This window comes from Pogoniulus pusillus, chromosome 12, assembly GCF_015220805.1.
Source record: "Pogoniulus pusillus isolate bPogPus1 chromosome 12, bPogPus1.pri, whole genome shotgun sequence".
NCBI lineage: Eukaryota > Metazoa > Chordata > Aves > Piciformes > Lybiidae > Pogoniulus > Pogoniulus pusillus.
The window spans coordinates 11203202-11222417 of NC_087275.1; the positions used below are offsets into that span (position 1 = coordinate 11203202).

The 19216-nt window shown below is 39.7% G+C and overlaps 1 protein-coding gene across 3 annotated transcripts; it reads right to left on the reverse strand.

Annotated features, from left to right (window-relative positions):
- Window positions 1-1727: 1727 nt before the first annotated feature.
- C12H21orf91 (chromosome 12 C21orf91 homolog) lies at window positions 1728-18903 on the reverse strand. Of its 3 annotated transcripts, none has more exons than XM_064152335.1 (5): window positions 18599-18903; window positions 17991-18120; window positions 6406-6939; window positions 3812-3874; window positions 1728-2757 (listed from the first exon to the last, which is right to left on the reverse strand). In XM_064152335.1, the coding sequence occupies exons 2-5, from the start codon at window positions 18112-18114 to the stop codon at window positions 2597-2599; spliced, it is 882 nt and encodes a 293-aa protein (XP_064008405.1). In that variant the 5' UTR covers window positions 18115-18120; window positions 18599-18903; the 3' UTR covers window positions 1728-2596. The 3 variants fall into 3 exon arrangements, with proteins under 3 accessions (XP_064008405.1, XP_064008404.1, XP_064008403.1); XM_064152334.1 differs by having other exon boundaries at window positions 18596-18903; XM_064152333.1 differs by having other exon boundaries at window positions 18528-18903.
- Between the last annotated feature and the right edge of the window lie 313 nt (window positions 18904-19216).

Below are 19216 nucleotides of genomic sequence, written 5' to 3' on the forward strand. Positions count from 1 at the left end.
AGATAAAAACTGAAATGCTTTAGGCTGTTAAGATTCTTTAACTAGATTTTGCTAGGTGTTCACAGCCTCAAATAGCACTTTTTCCAAATACAAGTCTTTCTCCCTTTGCAAGTTTGTTCACTGCTTACTCAAAATAACAAGCATCTCATATCTGGATACCATAAAAATCACCATTTTATACACAGAAACAACTAAAATATAAACACAAGATTTATACCAGACAATCAGGGAAAGCCAAGAGGAAAGAAATCCCACGCATGTAGTTGTAAAAGCATTTTTACAGCATGTTATTTTAAACCAAGAACACAGCCATGTCTTCATGAATTCCTCTGGGCTATGGAGATCTGCAGCAGCAACTTCACTTCAGAGCTGCCAGGCAGAAGGAGCACAACAGGTTGACACTCTCTTGCATCTTGAGGGGAAAAAAACACCACTATAGAGTTTTTCTTTTAACCACATATGCTAGGTGTATGCCTTTGTCTCCTCCTGACTCAGAGCAGTACTGAAGGCAAAACATTAAAAAAAAAAAAGGGGGGGGGGGGGGGGGGGGGGGGGGGGGCGGAATTCTCCATGGCTTTACATCTCCCTGAAGATATCCTCCCCAGTTGTAACCCCTCTTAAAAACAGAAGAGCCTCCCTTAACCTTACCTGGATCAAACCCTGAATTTGACTCAACAAAACTAGAATGCTACAAAATGTAGGAAGAAGTACTTAAAGTGTAGATGCTTTGCTTTCAATTCCCACAAAAAGCAAATGGTAAAGGCATTAGGCATTAAGCATAACTTAATTCTCACTATTCAAGTGAAGTGAAATTAAAAACTCCATCAGACAGCTGGGCAACTCTAGTTCAAGCCTCGCTCAGACACTATGGCCATTTTCAGATACGAGTAACAATGGTTATTTCTCCTCTCACCTCACACTTCTTATACCAGTCAGGTTTACAGACAGATTTGCACATGGAAATTAACTCATCTTCTATAATGAAGGACTAGCTAGTGCACGTTTACTTCCAGGCCCGCTTGTATACACAAGCAATGACATTATCAACCTTTTGTCCCCCTGAACCACAAAATACCCAGATATTCCAAGTCCCCACTCACAGATGCTCTCAATGTGTTCCAAATGCCTTTCAGGGACCTTTCATAAATGAATTATGGAGAAAAAACCAAAATTAATCTTCCTGTCCAGAAACCATGATAGGGAGTACTTAGTCTGAACTGACTGCTTCTCACTTTGGTTTTAGAATGAAATCTAAACCTTTGTTCATGCTAGCCATTTCTAAAGGCACAAACTACTTAAAGTGATCAAAATCAGAAACTACAAGGATAATTTTTTTTTTTGGGGGGAGGGGGGCAGGAGGTGGGGAAAGCAGAAAGTTTTTCCCTTCACTCCTAACTTTTCAACCACACTCAGCTACTTTCAGTTGCAGAAATGCAGGTCTAGGGTCTTTTGAGCAAAGATTAACTAAGATGTCCTGGTATGGTAAACCGACACCAGATGTTGTGCTGAAGGATTTGGTTTAGTAATGGACTTGTTGGTGCGAAAGTAGTGACTGGACTCGATGATCTTGAAGGTCTTTTCCAATCTAAGAAATTCTGTGATATGACTTTTTAAAAGGCAGAGGCTGTTCTGATTTGTAACATATCATTACTCTTTGCATGTCAAAATTAAGACATTTTATCAAAGTCTGGTCTGATTTCACAGAAAAACAACCCATAGAAAGGTGATGTGGTATTACAAATTTATTTAATTCAGTCAAAGATCTCTCAGCACTGAAAATTTCACACATAAAAAACAACTTCAACTTTTATGCATTAACCAAAGCATGGATTTTTTTTTTTAAAGAAATGTTGTGCTTTTTCTTTTTTTAAACATCTCTCATGAACAAAACTCTTCAGTTATAAAGCTGATAAAAAATAAGTGATGCGCCATCACATTTTTATTTCTTTAAACATGTGAAATTCATCTCTTTGGGAAACAAGACTTCAGAAGAATTGTATCATGAAAGATACAGACCTGAAAAAAGAGAAACAATCATGTACAAGGCATAAACATTACACAGCATAACTCAGACATTTTATAAAGAGATCTGGAAAAGTACCTAAAAATAGTGATATTTAGTATAAAATTTCATTAATAAAATATTGCTTATAATAAATAAGAAATCAGGAGTCTCATTAATACTGTTTCTCTCCTTAAAGCTCTCTTGGATGTAACACGATCAGACCTGATCAAAACTCAAATGTTACTTTTAACTCTGAATGAAGGAAGCAGGTTTCCAGGCTTCAGGTCTTTCTTTGTTAGAAACAATTTTATTATCAACAAAACACAGAGTTCATTTCAAGGCTCATGCATAGTTATGGGAAAAGAAATTCATCCCTAAATATGAATAAACCTTATTACAATTGACTTTAATGCTTAAAATATTCACCTTTTTTGTTAAAACCAAAGTGAAACAAGACTTGTCAAAGATTATGAACACAAAGAGAGAGCTGCCCAAGTTTCCTCAAAAGCTTCTAAATATCTGTGCATACTTAATGGTTATCAAAGCTGTTAGGGAAAGTTAGCTCTGCAGGAGGACAGACATCTTATCCCTTTATATGGGGACATTTGATTTCATCCCTGCTCGTCCCATCTGTAGACAGGGCAGTTTGGAATAGTTCTTCAGCAGCTGCTCGATAGCAATATGCCGGACGTTGAGCTCGGAGGCCAAAGAATCCTTTTCTTGGACTTGCTGTGTCAGCTCCTCAAACACATCTGCAAGGACATCATTAAGTTAGCATATTTGGCCCCTGGACTTTCATAGATTTTTGGGGGAGTGCCAACAGTTACCATGAAAATGGTATGGTCACTTAAATGGGCTCTACTTCTAGAGCAGCTTGGTGTAAGTACTGTGAATTGAATAGGATCATCATTATTGTTGTTGATGGTGGTTGTTTTTGTTTGCTTGATTTAGGTGACCTAAGACAAGGTGGATCAGTTTATAATTCAAAGTAAAGTTTATTGTGATGGTATCAAACTGTTCAAAAGGGCTAAGGAAGCAACTGTTCTCTTGTACTCAGCACTGGTGAGACTACACGTTGAATACTGAGCTCAGTTTTGGGCCCCGTGCCACAAGAAAGGCATTGAGGCACCGGAGTAAGACCAAAGCTAATCAATGCAGCTGGTGAAAGGTCTAGAGAATAAATTTTACAAGGAGCAGCTGAGGGAAATAGGATTGATTTGCCTGGAGTAAAAGACACTCAGAGGACCTTATTAATCTCTACAACTATCTGAAAGGAGCTTGTAGTGAGGTGGGTGTTGAGTCTCTTCTCCCAACTAACAAGTTGCTAGGACATGAGGAAATGACCTCAGGTTGCACCAGAGAAGGTTTTGCTTGGATATGTGAAAACATTTATTCACTGAAAAGGCCATAACCTTTGGACTAGGTCCTTTGGAAGCATTGGACTAGGCTGCCCAGGAGAGTGGTTGAATCACTATCACTGGAGGTATTCAAAGAACATGTAGATGTGGTACTTAAGGACATGTTTAAGTGGTGACCTGGTAGGAGTGGGTTAGCAGTTGGACTCTATCTTAACAGATTTCTCCAATGTAAAAAAAGCTATGATGCCAGTCAAAAAAACCCAAAGACAATAGTGTTTTCAAGTGTCAGCATGCACCTAGATGCTTTTTGGTTTGGATAGAAACATGGTCTAGAGGGATTTCAGTTCAAAGTTTGACTAACAGGAATGCCATTGCAATAAAAAGAAAAGACACTTTCTTTATTACAAAGCAATCACACCCAAAACAAAGAGTAGCTAAAAATTCTCACCCTGAATTTGCTTGAGCAGCTTTTCATTAAGTTGTTTTAGATCTCCAAGAGACATCATAGCCACTGTAACAATAAAAGCTATTATTACTACCAAAGTCACATAAACACCCCTAAGCAGACTCCTATTTTCTCAAACTGTCATAGCTTGCACCCACCAATACAAGTTCTGTGCTTTATGCACATTATGTACACTAGTTTCTTTTCAGTACCTCAATGACAAATGAAGAAAAATCTTAGTTTGATATAAAGACCAGCACATAAAAATAGATTTATGTCTTACTTTCCTGTTCTGTGCTCTTAGTGAAAGCCAAAAGATCCCCTGCATCACTGAAAAGCCCTTCTGCATCACAGGTTATGTGTACTTGGTTTGTCCTCATAGAAAACACACATCAAACCTCAAGAGGAGGGAATGGTGAAAGGCTGGGCCAGGTGATCTTTGGGATCTCTTCCATCATGGCATTCTGCAATAACCTCGATCAAAAGCAGCAGGTAGGGAAGCATTGGCCTTTTTCTCTTAGAAATTTCTCAACTCAGCAGTGGGGGGCACAATTTGGTGCCATGCCCATTGCCAAGATGCTCTTGGCAGCATGGTGAAAAGTGCTAATCCTGATCACCAGAGGAAGGTACAGGTCACTGAAGCAAGCTATAAGGCTTTGCAAATTTAAAATACTATGTTTAAACAATGATGCACCTTAGCAAACTACTCACTGTATACATGAGAAAAATCTACTCTGCGGTCACAGTTCTGTGGGTAAAAACATCCTTTTCAGAACCTCTTGCCCTTAGAAATCCCTGAACAAAAGCAATTTCATTATCCTTAGCCTCTTTCAAACTTTCTCACACCTCGCAGTTGTGAGATAGTTTTTGTCAGTATTGCCAAACCAAATGAGTTGGCAATAGCTGAGATATATCTCGAGTAATAAGTAGGCTAAGTCCACCTAAGAGTGAAACAGACTCACCCTTCTCCTCCAATAGCCAGCTACAGTGGTGTTCCCTCCTACCTGGGGCTATCAATATAATTCTAAAAAGAGTTTTAACATCCTTTGAGCTCCATGAAAACTCTGATTGGATTTATTATAGTAACTGACAGCTCTCTATGAATGTCAAGGTATTTTTCCCCCTTTTATTCTCAGTGGTAGGATGTTACTTTGCATTTCATGATTTTCACCATCAGTTCATCAACTGCAGCACAAAGGAAGGTTCACATAGACACATACACACAGCCTATCAGGATAGAATTGTTTTCATGTCACAATTCTGATACAGAAAGGAAAGAGAGAAGGAGACCAAATTTAACTGACAAAATATTATTCTATCCATATCTGAGGTAAATGGTAAAGAAGTACTAACAAGCTATTTAAATTACATGAACAATAGGTTTTTAGTTGACTATGTCATTACTAGTGGAGGTACTGCAATAAGAAGGTACATAATTCAGGTAAAGTTTGACAGAGTTTTCCTCTGAAGTATAAACTTCCTATAATCAGAGTCCAAATACTCAAAAAAAAAAAGATTAAACAAATACTTCTAGTATAAAACAAAAATGTCTCAAAAGGTGCATTATGCAGTTGTAACAGAAGAAAAACCAAATTATCCATTGCTGTGCTAATGGCAGATGTGTTTTCTTGTCCCAGGATCAGAGAAACAAATTCCAAGTCACTAACTCTAGTGTGATAACCCCCAAAGTCTGAAGAAATTGATGCCAACATTACAGTATCTCTTCCTCACTCTGTCTTCCAATATTCTGAATTCCAGTATTAATCACCTTGGTTTTCACCACCTACTTTTTCACTGAATATTCTACCAACTATTTTTTTTTTGGTCTTCTGAAATTTAAAACCCTTCTCTGGTTATCTTTGCAGAGATCTCTAGGAACTTAGTGCAAACACATTTATGCAGGCTGATTTCAAAGATACTGTAATACACTACATTTTTCTAAAGAATTCTTCTAGTGACCTTCCTAAATAACAGGAATAACTTGCTTTCTGCTGCAGAAGATTGCTCAGGTCTACTGCTACAATCTTTAAGAAGATATGATGGCATAAGGGCCTTTCCATTTTCTAATGCTCAATTAACAGAAAAAAACCCCACCAAAATCTAGTCAAATGCATACTGAATATCTGGTGCTAGTACAAATGTTTAGGTTTTTATGCTGTCATATTTTCTCTCATACCTTACTCCTAATTTCTCCTACTGCTCAGGCCACTTCTCTGTAAGGTGGCACTGCACAAGTTTACTAAGACAGTTCTTTCCAGGACCTTTGTAATCTCCACAGGCAGGGTTGTGCAGCTGCCAGGACCGACATACTGAAGTGACTGCAATCAACTGTAATTGCAAATTAGGCATATCCTGTATCACACTGGGCTATAATTTACAGGGATGTTTGGAAAAAAACACCCACAACAATCCACAAAACAAAACCACTCAACTAAACTAAATCCCTACATCAATGACAGGTTTTAGAGTAACTCCAAATAGTTAAAGGTGGGATTTCATGATGTGAATTAATGCCTGATGGGGACATTAAGTGGTGAAGAGATATTTCAAAGAATGTCCTTGTTTTCTAAGTTGCATGCAAATAGATGTGTACTTACATTCTTCCCTGTTGTACTGAGGATGCCTTCTATGAACACTGCCAAGGGGATCACCTTCAGCTTTTTCAGCTTTTTGAACCTGTTTGTGACTTGACCACAGAACACTGTTGCAGCAGAAGGCAGCACCTGTTTCTTGTAAAACACCAAGTCTAAAATCAGCAGATTCTCTTTGTTCCAAAAGAGTTTGTGAGCAGCTTGAGATGCCTCCAGAATTCCCATCTATCCATTTTGCAGAGTATCTAGGTACTGGGGAGTCAAATTGCGGGAGTAATTTTCTATCAGTCTGATGTCTGAAGTTAAAAAGCTGGTGTTGGGATGGTTTTGAGCTTTCAGGATCAGAGTCTAAATCCTTGTTTTGTGCATAATGTATGATCCAGTTAATTTTTTTGCTCAAAATATTTTTTACTTCTGCATATGGACTTTTAGAGAGCTTTGATCGTGGACAGTCCTGATTTGCTATTAAGTGGAATTTTTCAAAGCAGTCTCTGTGCCCCCTTAAAGATCGTGTATGTAGAAGATCTGTCTTTGGCACTCCTGTAAAGAGACAACAGAAAAAAATCACTTACTATATACCAACGAAGCTCTCAAAATCTTCACTCACAAGCCAAGAAAACAAAAACTTAACTGATGCTTTTCTGTTAACAGTCTTGTCACTTAAGTAAACAAGGGTATTCGATACTCTAAAACTTTTGAAATTCCACTGGGTATTGAGCCTTAGCATAAAAAGTGTTCTGCACACAGTAAACTCTAGTGCAGGACTTGTAGCTTACTTGGATGATAATGCAGATGAAGCAAACTGCTAACTGTACATAGTGCATCTAAACACCAGCATATAAATGGTAGGCACAAAATTCTGTCTACAGAACAACACTGAAGAGCATTTTTAGAGTAGTCATCCATGCTCTTACCTTCCATGGGTCACAACCATGAGCTACCTGCTCAACAAATACTGCAGTGTACATGCATGTGCCATCCATGTGGTCAAATGTAATTCAGACTTCAGTCTTACTTTAGTATTTTGTATTGGTTGTAATGCTGTCACAACATTTGCCACACATTACACTGTCCTGAAATTAACTTCATTTAATATGGATGCTTATTCTCTTTGCTTGTCCTTCTCTTTCAAAAGACTATTCAAATAGCTACAGCAGGTAAATTTCTCAAACTTCAAAGTAACTGATAGTGATTGATATGTTAAAAAAGAAAGACAATCTGTGAGGATCCACAATTGGTGATTGAACACAGATAGTTTGAGAACCTTATTTCAGAACATTACTGCATGCAACTTCAGTGGATTTTTGATTTTCCACTCTTTGGTCAGCACTGGAACGCAAGAGTGTTACCATTCTAGTTGAGTTTGTAAGGGCATACACAAAATTTATGGGGCAAAGTGACAGAGTGGAAAATGCAAGAGGATAGCAGTGGAATTAAATTCTTAGCAGCAGGAAAGAAAGGTAAGGTTGTGAAACAGACATTCTTCCAGTACGTGAAAAAAACATTAGAATGAACAAAACCCCAGATCCTAAACAGAGGGACTTTATAAGGAAGTTCCTGAGCAAAGTATAAAACACAGATACTGTATATTCATGGGTACAAAGTCAAGAGTCTCACTGTACAACACAAAATACTTCTCAACTTCTTTTACCAAACAAATATTCACTAACTTTTAAGCTCTGCATAATCTACTTGCAAGGTTATTTCCCCCTCTCATCTCTACAGAGACTTAAACCCACAACCTAACATTACAGTAAAACTGAGAAGAGATGCAATTTGTTTTCATAACTTCTAAGAATAATTTAACTTCAGAAAGTCTGCTTAATTCAAGTAGAATGACAGAAACTTATGTCTTTAAGCCATCAAGGAAGATCAAATATCATTAGTTGTAGTTACAAGGCATATATTCACAACACTGCAAACCCTACAAAACCAGACTGAGTTGTTCAGTGTCATTTGCTTTAAGTGATTCTTCATCATGCCATGCTGCTAATGCTTACAGAAAATACTGATTGGCTGAAAACCAGTTTTACACAATTTTCTATACCATAACATTCAGGAACCCATTTAACAATTTGACTGACTGAAGCCAATGTCTTCTGATCACAGGACAGCGTAATCCTGTCCAAAGGAAATTTGAAGACTTGGTGAAAAGGGAAGAGAACTTGCAGAATGTAATTAGTGAATCTAGGACAAATGCACTTTCACACAGACTGTTTTTAATTCACAGCTACTAACCTCTGGTTTGCTCTCAGGATGCCACCCTTTCTCCCAACTCAAAACTCAAGCACGCTTCATTTTTCCTCACTCTCTCCTGCATTCACTCCTTTCCCAAAATTAGGGAAAGAAGCACTGTGTTGTTTCTATTTAAAACAGAAAACCCCTGAATCTTTCAAGTTTAATGAAGTACTTCCAAAGCTGGTTCTAGTGGCATGGCCTCTTGCAGTTAGGTCCAATGCCTGGCACATCTAAGAAGAGCATCAGACTATGCATTTCCTCACATACATACAATCACTTCTGGGGCAATCACAAAACAAACACCTGCACAACGAATTATACAAAAATGCAATCCTGCTTAAAAAAGCCAGACACCAGAACACACTAATCCAACCTCCCCTCAAGTAAACCACAAACATTCATTTTCATGAAGGGCCTTATTTCCATGGAAGTACCATATCCTATTGGACAATCAGTAAGTGCAGTGTGTGGCCACACAGCAATAAACAGTTTCTGTTACATAAAGAAATCCCAAGTGCTGCATGACTGTATGACACCCCACTTGATTTTTATTTCTAAGATCAAGAGTACTCGAGGGTTTTTTTAAAGATGTATTTGTCAGAAGGAAGAGTTCTGGACACTGTTAACTTAGCTGCCCAAAAAATGTCTCCTAAGAACTCAGCAATACCATGTATGCCTGAAATTGGCAACTATTACAGAAGAAAAAAAAAACCAAACTTCAGAAACCCCAAATTTTGCTACTTACATGCCACATATTAGTCAAACTGTCACTATTTGTGAACAGAGAGCAAGCCATTACAAAACACTTCCAGTAAACATGCACACATACCACACCCCCAAATAGAATGTATTTCCCCATCACTTACTCCATTGTAAAAACAAAACAGATTCTCCTAAACGCATAAATTCCTACAGCAGGGAACAGAAAATGTACAAACTGAAATCAGTTTAATCCAGAATTATGAACAGACCTGCTCCAGCTTTCAGCTAACTGGTTTGGATTTCTAGTGTAACAAACGTGCAAAAAAACAAATGCAACCCAGTCACCAAAAGAACTCTCAATCTTTCTTTTGTATCAAGGTGACAATTAGTCCTTTCCCATACAAAGACCATGAATAGCATCAGCCACTAACCTTCTGGAATTGCATCCCAAAGCTGAGCATTCACAGCAGCTGCTGTGCTAGCACAAACTAGTAATGACGTACCAGTATCACAGCAAATAAGAGCACATTTCTTTGACACAGATTCTTCTGTGGGCAATACTATCAGCTTTATGAGGCAGAACAGATGCTTGTTTCTTTTTGATAAGACTTAATACTCCATTCAGATTGCTTTGGTTTTGTTCCTCCTCCTCCCCTTTATTCACAAATGCAAAAAACCCACCACCAAACAATTCTACCAGCTGGTAAACTGGCATGGATCAAGTAAATGATATATAGAGATGACTCAGTTTTGGGAGACATTATTCAACACTACATGCAAAGAAACAAATAAATCAAGGCAAGATTTTGGTACATAACAAGTAACATAATTTCTACAGAAAACTACTTAAGATCTGGGGATTTTCAGAGAGTTCCAGTTCCATCTCACCATTCCTGTTTGCCAATATCCTCCTCAATCTTTTTATTCTTTGGCTGATTCTTCAAAACAATCATACAACCATCAATATTTTTTCCCCATACTTGGAGGTATGTGTACATTTGTCTCCTGTCTTATTTTCCAAGAATAGGATTGCAGACTATGTCCCAGTATGTTGTAACCTTCATACTTTTTTTTTTCCCTCCAGAGAAGGAAAAAGGAGCACAAAAAGCCCACAGCCAATCAGAGTGAGAAAGTTTTATGTGCAGGAAAAAAAATAATCAATATTCAGTAACACCTAGATTACCATATTCAACTAACACAAGGCAGCAGATGCTATTAGGTAATAAACTCACACCATTTCTCAACAAGAATCACAAGATGCTGCCAAACCTCAAGAAAAATCATAAAAGAATGTGTTTACCATCAATTACTTGCTTCTGGTAACCCATATTCTAGATGAAATATGAAATGGAATCCATTTACTTAGCAGTATCTCTGTATGTTGAACTTGTAAAAACAGGGCTGCTTATTTAGGAGACTAGCATTTAGGTGTAGGGGTTTTTTATTACTAAAAAACAAGATTTCCATTGGTATGATATGCAGGACAGAAACTCTTCTCCTACAGTGGTATAGTTCTCAACATAAGCCATCCTGATCCATTCCTGCAAAGTAATTTCATATATGAATGGCCAGCATCATGCAATTTACAAAGTAGTACACGTTTTTGTAACTGTGAAGTAGCAAAGGTAATATTTACCATATAAGCAGGTGTGTAATCACATCTCAATAAATCTTGCCTTGTTTTAAGGCATTTGTTCTTGAAAGTAAATAACTTTCCTTCACATTCATTCTAGGGATGTTTTTGTTGCTGTTGAAGGGAAGAAGCCTACAAAGGCTTTATTTCTGCCTTTCCAACTGATTCACCAATGAACTATATAACTCTTCTTCATGATAAAGATACAGAATTAAACAGAAATGTTTGCTCCTGATTATATATGGCCAGAAGAATTGTCTTATTTTGAGATTATAAATATAAACAAGTTCAATTCAAAGGGAATGCTCTTGAATTCTAGGTCTACTTCACATCCTTTCACAAATGTTTTCATTAAAAAGATAAATTAAAAAAATCAGTGATCATTAGCCTGCTTGTTTGTATTCCACAGTAGTTCTGGGGTTATTTGTTTGCTATCCTTTCTAAAAAAAGCCCCAACAACTTATTTGGGCCTTCAGCTCCATCAGGAGGGAAATTATGTTAAAGAAAGCCTGTGTTCCCTTCATTGCAATTTCTAGTGCGATGATGGAAACTAGTTTTTTTCGCAACAGTAACCTTAGCTTGAGCAGATGAAGAGGAAAATACCCAGAATTTAAGATACACTAAAATTAATAGTGTATTCATAGTCAGTAGAGCAATGCTCCCAAGGTGCAATCTGCCTCATCTTAAATAGTTTATTCTAGAAAAACTTGTGACAGGCACCTATGCTTCCTCCTCTAATCCTGCAAGCAACGATGTCAGTTCGTGGCTGCATACTTCAAGAGCCTCAGCTTTCACAATGCATTCCGAAATGTTCCAGCTGCTGCTCCCTTCAGCTGTCCACCTTGCACACAGAGGAACACTCTGTAAACAAGGATGGTTAGCCAGCTCATGAAACAGCTCAACATCTGCTAGTGTTGACTAGGAACATGAAGATCAGATGAGGTCAAGTTTGGCTTACCTAGAGCACAGCACTAAGACTTGCAGCAGACAGGGAAATACTTCAAAATGCTAAATGTTCATGTCTGTTTTAAGCCATTGTTACATACTAGTGCTGCAAGAGAGGTAATTCTTGTAACAGAAAACCAGATCCCAAGACCTGTTCAAAAATATATTAAATAAAACCAGTTCATGCCATTCACTAACTGCCAAAAACAGGCACCTGGTAAAGAGTAGATATTACTTTGTTCACAAAGTCGACACATTCCATGTATCAAGTGCACACATAAATCGTTTTCCATTATACTTCTCTTAGCTCATTTGTGATTCAGCACATAGCAAAGACATACCACAGAAGACAGAACAGAGATCCAATTGACAGTTTCATAATTCCCCTCACACACTTGGTTAAATTAACCTTGGAGAAAGTGGACACCATGACAGGCTTCTTGCATTCTGGATGATGTCAGGTAAGTAAGAGACTGCTCAATTTTCTTGTTTGCATGTACAAACCTCCCAAATGTAAACATAGAATACTCACGAATCACATTTAGATCTAGCCACACAGCTCTACTATTACACACAGGTACTTACACAGCAAGATTAGAAGATTAGGAATAGCACCTCCAACTATGTTTGGACTTGAATTTGTAGTCAAGAGGTTTACTGGAAACTGCAGCTACTTCCACAAGTCAATTCAAGTTTGCAGAAATGAGTCATGCTCCTGGACTGCAAATGTTACCTTTAAACAAGTTCTCATCTGCCCAGTCTAAAGCTCTTAGCTTTTGTTGCTGTATTTTATTGGTTATTTAATTAACATTAAAAGAATTAAACCAGCAGCTTCCAATCCTTTCAGCTACACCTTACAAGCCATTTTATTTCAGTGAGGTATTCTTCTGCAGGTGTTAAGAAAGGAAAGAAAAAAGGTGACATATAAGTGCTTAAAGCAACTAACCCAACTTTTTTTCCCGTTTGTTTGTTTTAAGGGGAACATAAAGAACACAGAATGAGGACATTACACAATACTTCATAGATCTTAACAAGAAAAAGGCTACACAACAGGACAGATTTGTTTATAGCAATCTGTCTCAACCTGGAGACTAGGATGCACCAACCTGATGCTGAAATTGCTTCAAATGATATTGAGTCTGTCTGCACTTTAAAGGACTGTGGAAATTGAAATTTATTGACATAAATAATGAGAACAAATGTCCAGCACATACTACCTCTTACTTTATACTACAAGATGTGGTGAACAGACTGTCATTTGTTATTCAGCTGTTGCTCATCTTTAAACTGAAATGAAAGCATGCCAGTTTGCTTGTTAGCTAGCATTCTTCAAGACATTATCATGGTTAGCAGCACCAGATGAGCAAAAGTGTAAATAAAACCACAACTGATTAAACAATCACATTTTCCCTTTCTGTTACAGTTTTACATTCATTATACACCACTGAATTTCAGGAAATTCTGCATTAAGACAAACCAGTATAAAACCAGGTTGAGACAGATACATTACCTATGGCAAATAATGTAAAATTAAACTGTAATTATGACAGACTTTCAAAGCTAAAGCTTTCATAGACAAGTATGATGTATTAAGTTCTGGAAGCTGATTTCTAAAGGCATTGTCCCAAGGATCACACAGTGTGCATTAACAGAGGACACATTTGCATTGCACAATGCATTTCTGTGTGACGATACCACAACAACTAAGTAGGACTACAGGCCTCACCACTGCACACCAGTCTAGCTGTCTCTGCATGCTTTGTGAAACATGGCATAGATGATTACACTCTCCTTATAGAGAGCACAGATGAGTACCTCTGCACAGCATACTTACGTGGTAACTACAACTGGAGTTTCACAGCAGCTTGTAGGGACACTCTATTCAGACAATGGGGTTTGTTGATACATACACACAAGTTTTATACATACAAATATTAATGCTTTCATGTGTTCATGTATTTTCCACCCCAGTCTCCAGCTGTTAGCATTTTACATTTGCTACCAGAGTTCAGTTAATAATTTCCCTATATTATAAAGAAATTCAAAAGCAGAAGAGATTTGTCTCAAACTAGCACACATGGTATGTGGTTTCCCAGTTTACGCAATCTAGTTACACATGAAGTCACAGGATCACAGGATGTTAAGGGTTGGAAGAGATCTCTGGAGATCATCAAGTCCAACTCCCCTGCCAGAGCAGGACCACAGAATCTAGTGTAGGTTGCAACACATTCAGACCAGTTTCCAGAGAAGGAGACCCCACAACTTCTCTGGGGAGCCTGTTCCAGTGCTCTGACCCTTACATTAAATTCTTCCTCATGTTGAAATGGAACTTCCTGTGCTGTTTACACCCATTACCCCTTGTCCTGTCACAGGGTACAAGTGAAAAGAGGCTGTCCCTTCCTTCTCAATGCCCAGCCCTCATACATTTATAAACATTTATTAAATCCCCTCTCAGTCCTCTTCTCCAGATTAAAAAGCCCCAGGTCTCCCAGCCTATCTTCGTAAGGCACCTGCTCCAGTCCCTTAATCATCTCTCTAGCCCCTTGTTGGACTCTCTCCAGTAGATCCCTGTCCTTCCTGAACTGGGGAACCCAAAACTGGATGCAATATTCCAGGCGAGGAGATTTAAAACATTTCCTGTTTCAATCCACAGGTTAATGTGACACCTTCTTGAAAAAAAAAAACAGTACACAACAATCTCTGATGTCCACTGTCTGTACATGGCAGACAAAAGCCAATGTCAAACTCCAGCAGACCCACACCACCAGGATATTGTAAGCCTCATCTAAAACTTTAAAACCACTGTACAGAGTCAGCTTCATCTCTCATGTGTGAAACACTAAAACATTCCAACACCAGGAAGGTAAAGATTGAGACATCTCCACACTAACGCAAAAGAAATCCGGTGGGGATGGTTTCTGACTTGCTCATTCTTCATTATTTGTCACACTTAAAACCAAGGCAATCAATGTTACTACTATGCACACACAAGCAAACTTGCACAGCTGTTAAACTCAGAAATGTCTGACAGATTCGTCAACAGCAAACTACAGTATAATATACTTAGCCGCACTTATGCGGTGGTTTGCTTAAATGCATTTGAGAAAGTCTGTTTCAGACGAGGTTCAACTGGTGAAGTCTTGGACTAGATCTGTTTCAAGTACATGGATTTACCACAGATAGCTTTAAGCAATCAGATGCTGGCACAAAGAGAAATGGAACTGTTTTTGTGAGTTTTGTTAAACCATTAAGAGTATGACATTCTTTTCGAAAAGCAAAACTGGGAAACCTACTTTCAGAATTTTATGCATAAACTCATGGAATCATAGAATCACTTATGTTGGAAAAGTACTTTAACATCATGGGATCCAATCATAAGCCCAGCGCTGCCAAGCCCACCACCTGCACTTGGATATGCATCTGCAATCCTCCCTTCCATTCTGACCCATCTCCTAATAAGGACTGATGATCAGGAAAGATGCAAGAAGTGCTACACACTCCCCTTAAGACAGGCAGCAGTTAACACATGGAAATTAACAGGGTGCTGCAAACAGTGGGAGTACTTAAGCATCCTGCAAGATGCTGATCTGTGACTAATAGCCTGCCTGTACTTGAACAGCAGCTATTTCCTCCTTCACTAAGGGTGAAGTTGCACATGCACATTGGCACCATGTATGAGCAAGCCTTAAGCACTATCCTAGCTGTTGCAGGGAATATCTTTTCAGAATAGCCTATCTCACTTTCTAAATGCCTGTGTTTCAAATGTTTGGATTTTAAAATGTTAAATAAAAAGGCAAACTATTAATGCAAATGACACTTTTTTTGTAAGGATGGGACAGCGCATCTAGGCAACTCACAGATGGATTCTGTTCAACAAGTAGCTAGCTAGAAGGCATCTAAGTAGGCAATCAGTATCCAGTGTAACACTGCAAGTTAGTGAATTACCCATTTCATTCTCTACCCAGGGCTGCCAGATAATTATTTCAGACATCACAGGAAAATACAGGAAAGAAGCAGATATGTCAAAAGTAGGAAGAGCATGACCATGGATGTGATAAAAATCTGTTTCATGCAGTGCTTCATCAAAAGAAGTCTTATGATTCTTTACAAAGTCACTTACACAGCCTCTTCTGTCCTTAAGCCTCCTCTCCCTATAAAAGCATTAACAGGGTATCTTTTTAAAGTGGTACACAGAAGACAGAACATAACAAATTGAGTTTTTATGCTATCATAAATTTTTAAATATTTTTATTTTAATATGCAAAACAAAATATTAAGAATAGTTCATGCAACTTCAGGTGAGTTTCCATCACTGCTTTGTTCAAGTAGCCTTCTTTTAAAATTAACTCAAAATTTAGAATATTATGCAAAGTAGTCTGCTGCACAGTTTAAGTCTTTACTACCATCAAGGACTTTCAGGAGATAAAAGAAAAAAAACAAGTGTTCCAGGTTAAACAGTTATTTTTCACTACAAAATTCATAATGAACTTTGACAAATTCACATCTTATATAAAACAAGAACGAAGAAAGCACTCAACATAGATTTTTAACACATTCTGTTTTACCAGTTTTAACATTTCCAAAATAACAAAAGTCTAACAAGACAAAGAAACAAAAAATACCACCAAAAAGCCAAACCAAAGTAAAAAAAAAAAAGAAACCAAAACCCAAAGATTCTAAATGTAATTGAAATATTTAGTTCTTAATATGGCAATATTTTTCTTTACATTTTAAAGCCTTATAGATAGAAATCTCTTTAATCCACTGCACACTGAGAATCATAAACCAGTTATGAAAGTCAGGGTGATCCATAGTTTGTCCCAAGTTAGACAGCTACTCTGAGTTTTATCAAGAGGTGCAAATAGACAAGAAAGTCTCTTCTAAATAAAAGCGTAAAGCATGTAAATAAGTCTGGAAAACACCGTTCAAATTAAAATATATTGCCTCTAATAGCAACAAAGACCTTAAAGGCACTGCCTTTTAAAAATCAAAGCTAATGCATTTCTCAGATTTTTGCAAGGCAAGAACAAAATGTTATTACTAACACACGCACTTACAGTCAGAGGCATAACAGAAACTATATGGAATACATATCCCTTACATTCCCCTACAGCTCAGTCTTACACTTCTCGAGTTCACTATAAGCAACTAGCTCTATGCATGCAATGCTCTTTCCTCAGAAAGACTGGATCTTAAGACCTTCAGTGTATCCTCACATACACCAGCAATACTGTCATGAAAAAATGGCACTATTCACATAAGAGTGCTAAGATCTTCATGTTCAATTGCCTCACATACAATTGGCAAATGTGACTTTATATAATGGAATCAATCGATTTGTTGCCCCCAAATCAAGTAAAGAGATCTGTACTTTATGAATAAAGTCTGTTTGACTTAAAAAATAACCCGACTACTGCTCATTCACGCTCTACACTTGAAGAGAAACACGATAGGTAAATTCTTTGGCACAATGAGGTCTGCCATTCTAAAAACATTCGATCTTGGTGGCCAAAATGGTATTAGAAGATTACTCTTTTAAAAGACGTGCAAACCTGAAGAAGCTTTGACAATGAACCCTGGTTAATCATATCACATCTATCATCATCTTATGAAAATAAATAATCCTCCTTATTTTTCAGAATACATGATCTGCTCCCAGACAAAAATAAACCACCAAAGTATTCTGCTTTAAAAGTTAAGTTTCATGCGTAGACCCATTTAACTATTGAGCTGCATCCTTGGAGAAGGCAGCACAGGAATTCCTCCTGGTCTGAATTAACACCAGAGGTCTAACACCAAAAAGATGAAATGAAGACCAGGGCCTTTCAGAAGCTCTCAAAAGGAGGGTAGACCTTTACAGCTAGACAGGCAGATCCCAGGGCAGCCAAGACACCTACCTTCAGCGGAAATGAGCTATTTAGGAACCAAACAAACTAGTCTGGCCAGCGGAAAAAAACTTTCTAGATACACGTTTTCAATCCAAAGCCCATACAAAAGCTCAGCTCGCGTTCGGCTCCAAGCTAAGCAGTCTACAAGCAAAGTTCACCGAACATGACTCCCATAAAAACGTTACCTTCGATGTTCAGCTCAAAACAAACGTGGCAAAAAGAAAGCGTTTCCTTCTCGGTCCCCAGCTTGCAGACGCTGCAGACGTTGTCATCGTCCAAGTCGATGCTCACAAACTGCTCTTCGTTCATAGTGCCCTTGGAGGGGATGGCGGGGAGAGAACGAGAAGGGATGCGGCCGTTATTCCAAGCCTCAGGTAAGCGAAGCACCGGCCGCCCGGTGCCCGGGGAGACGGCAAACAGCACCACACGCCGCCCACGGCCACGACTCTACGCTCCTCCACGACAAGTCGGGCCGAGGGCGGAACGAAGGAAGGGGCGTCCCGGCAAAGTTTCTTCCTCAGTGCGCGGAAACCGCGGCGCGGGCAGCGGCCAGGCCACGCGGTGATGCCGGCAGCAACGAGGTCCCCCGCGCCGCCTGCCCGCCCGCCCGCCCGCGCACCGTCTGCCTTCCCGGACGCAACCCCGTCCCGTCCCGCTCCCTCCCAGCTTCATCCCTGGCCTCACTTCCACCCCCTCCCTCTCCCCCCGCCTCCGTGCACCACCTGTGTGGACGCTCCAGCTCCGCCGGCGCCGTCACCACCAGAACCGCGGCAGCGCAGACCCCACTCACCACCGATCCGTGCGCCGTCCACCCCCACCGCCCCACTCCACTATTGTTCGGGTGCCAGCGCCTCCGCCGCCGGAGCTCGGCGACAGGCCCCGCCCGCCGCTTCCGGGCGAGACCACGGCCCCTGCGGGACGGGGCGCGACGGAGGGGGACTGAGTCGGGACGGTCAGTTCTGTCTGCTGCGCCTCGCGTTACCGGAGAGCGGGCACTGAGGAAGGGCGAGGCGGGAGAAGCGAGCGGCTGCGGCCTCCCCGCCGCTTGGCTGCACCGGTGAGAACGGATGCTTCCCTGCTCCTCGTAGCGCTTGGGCTCTCCCAGAGCACGACAAGGAGTGAGGGCGGTGCGAGCGGTGAGGCGGGGTGTCTGCCCCGGCGAAGGGGCCCCGTGAGAGCGGGGCGTGTGTGCGCCTTGTGGCCTCCCCGTTTGGCTGTGCCAGCGTGCCGTTGCGTGAGGATGGCTGGTGCCACGAGTGCGGGGTGTCTGGGGTTCATGTTGGTTAGGTTTTGTTAGAAGTACACGTTAAAAAAAAGCGCATAGGGGTTGAAACCGAGAAAGGAGAATGTGCATGGGAAATAGACTTGAAGTCCCGAATGCATGTACTCAGCATAACGAAAAGCATCAGAT

Excerpts from the sequence above, each read along its gene's own strand:
- C12H21orf91 (XM_064152335.1), bottom strand. The coding sequence starts at position 18,114 with ATGAACGAAGAGCAGTTTGTGAGCATCGACTTGGACGATGACAACGTC. Across the intron at positions 3,875-6,405 it reads TCAGTACAACAGGGAAGAAT|TGGCTATGATGTCTCTTGGA; the intron begins GTAAGTACACAT and ends TTATTGTTACAG. Across the intron at positions 2,758-3,811 it reads GCTGCTCAAGCAAATTCAGG|ATGTGTTTGAGGAGCTGACA; the intron begins GTGAGAATTTTT and ends ATGTCCTTGCAG.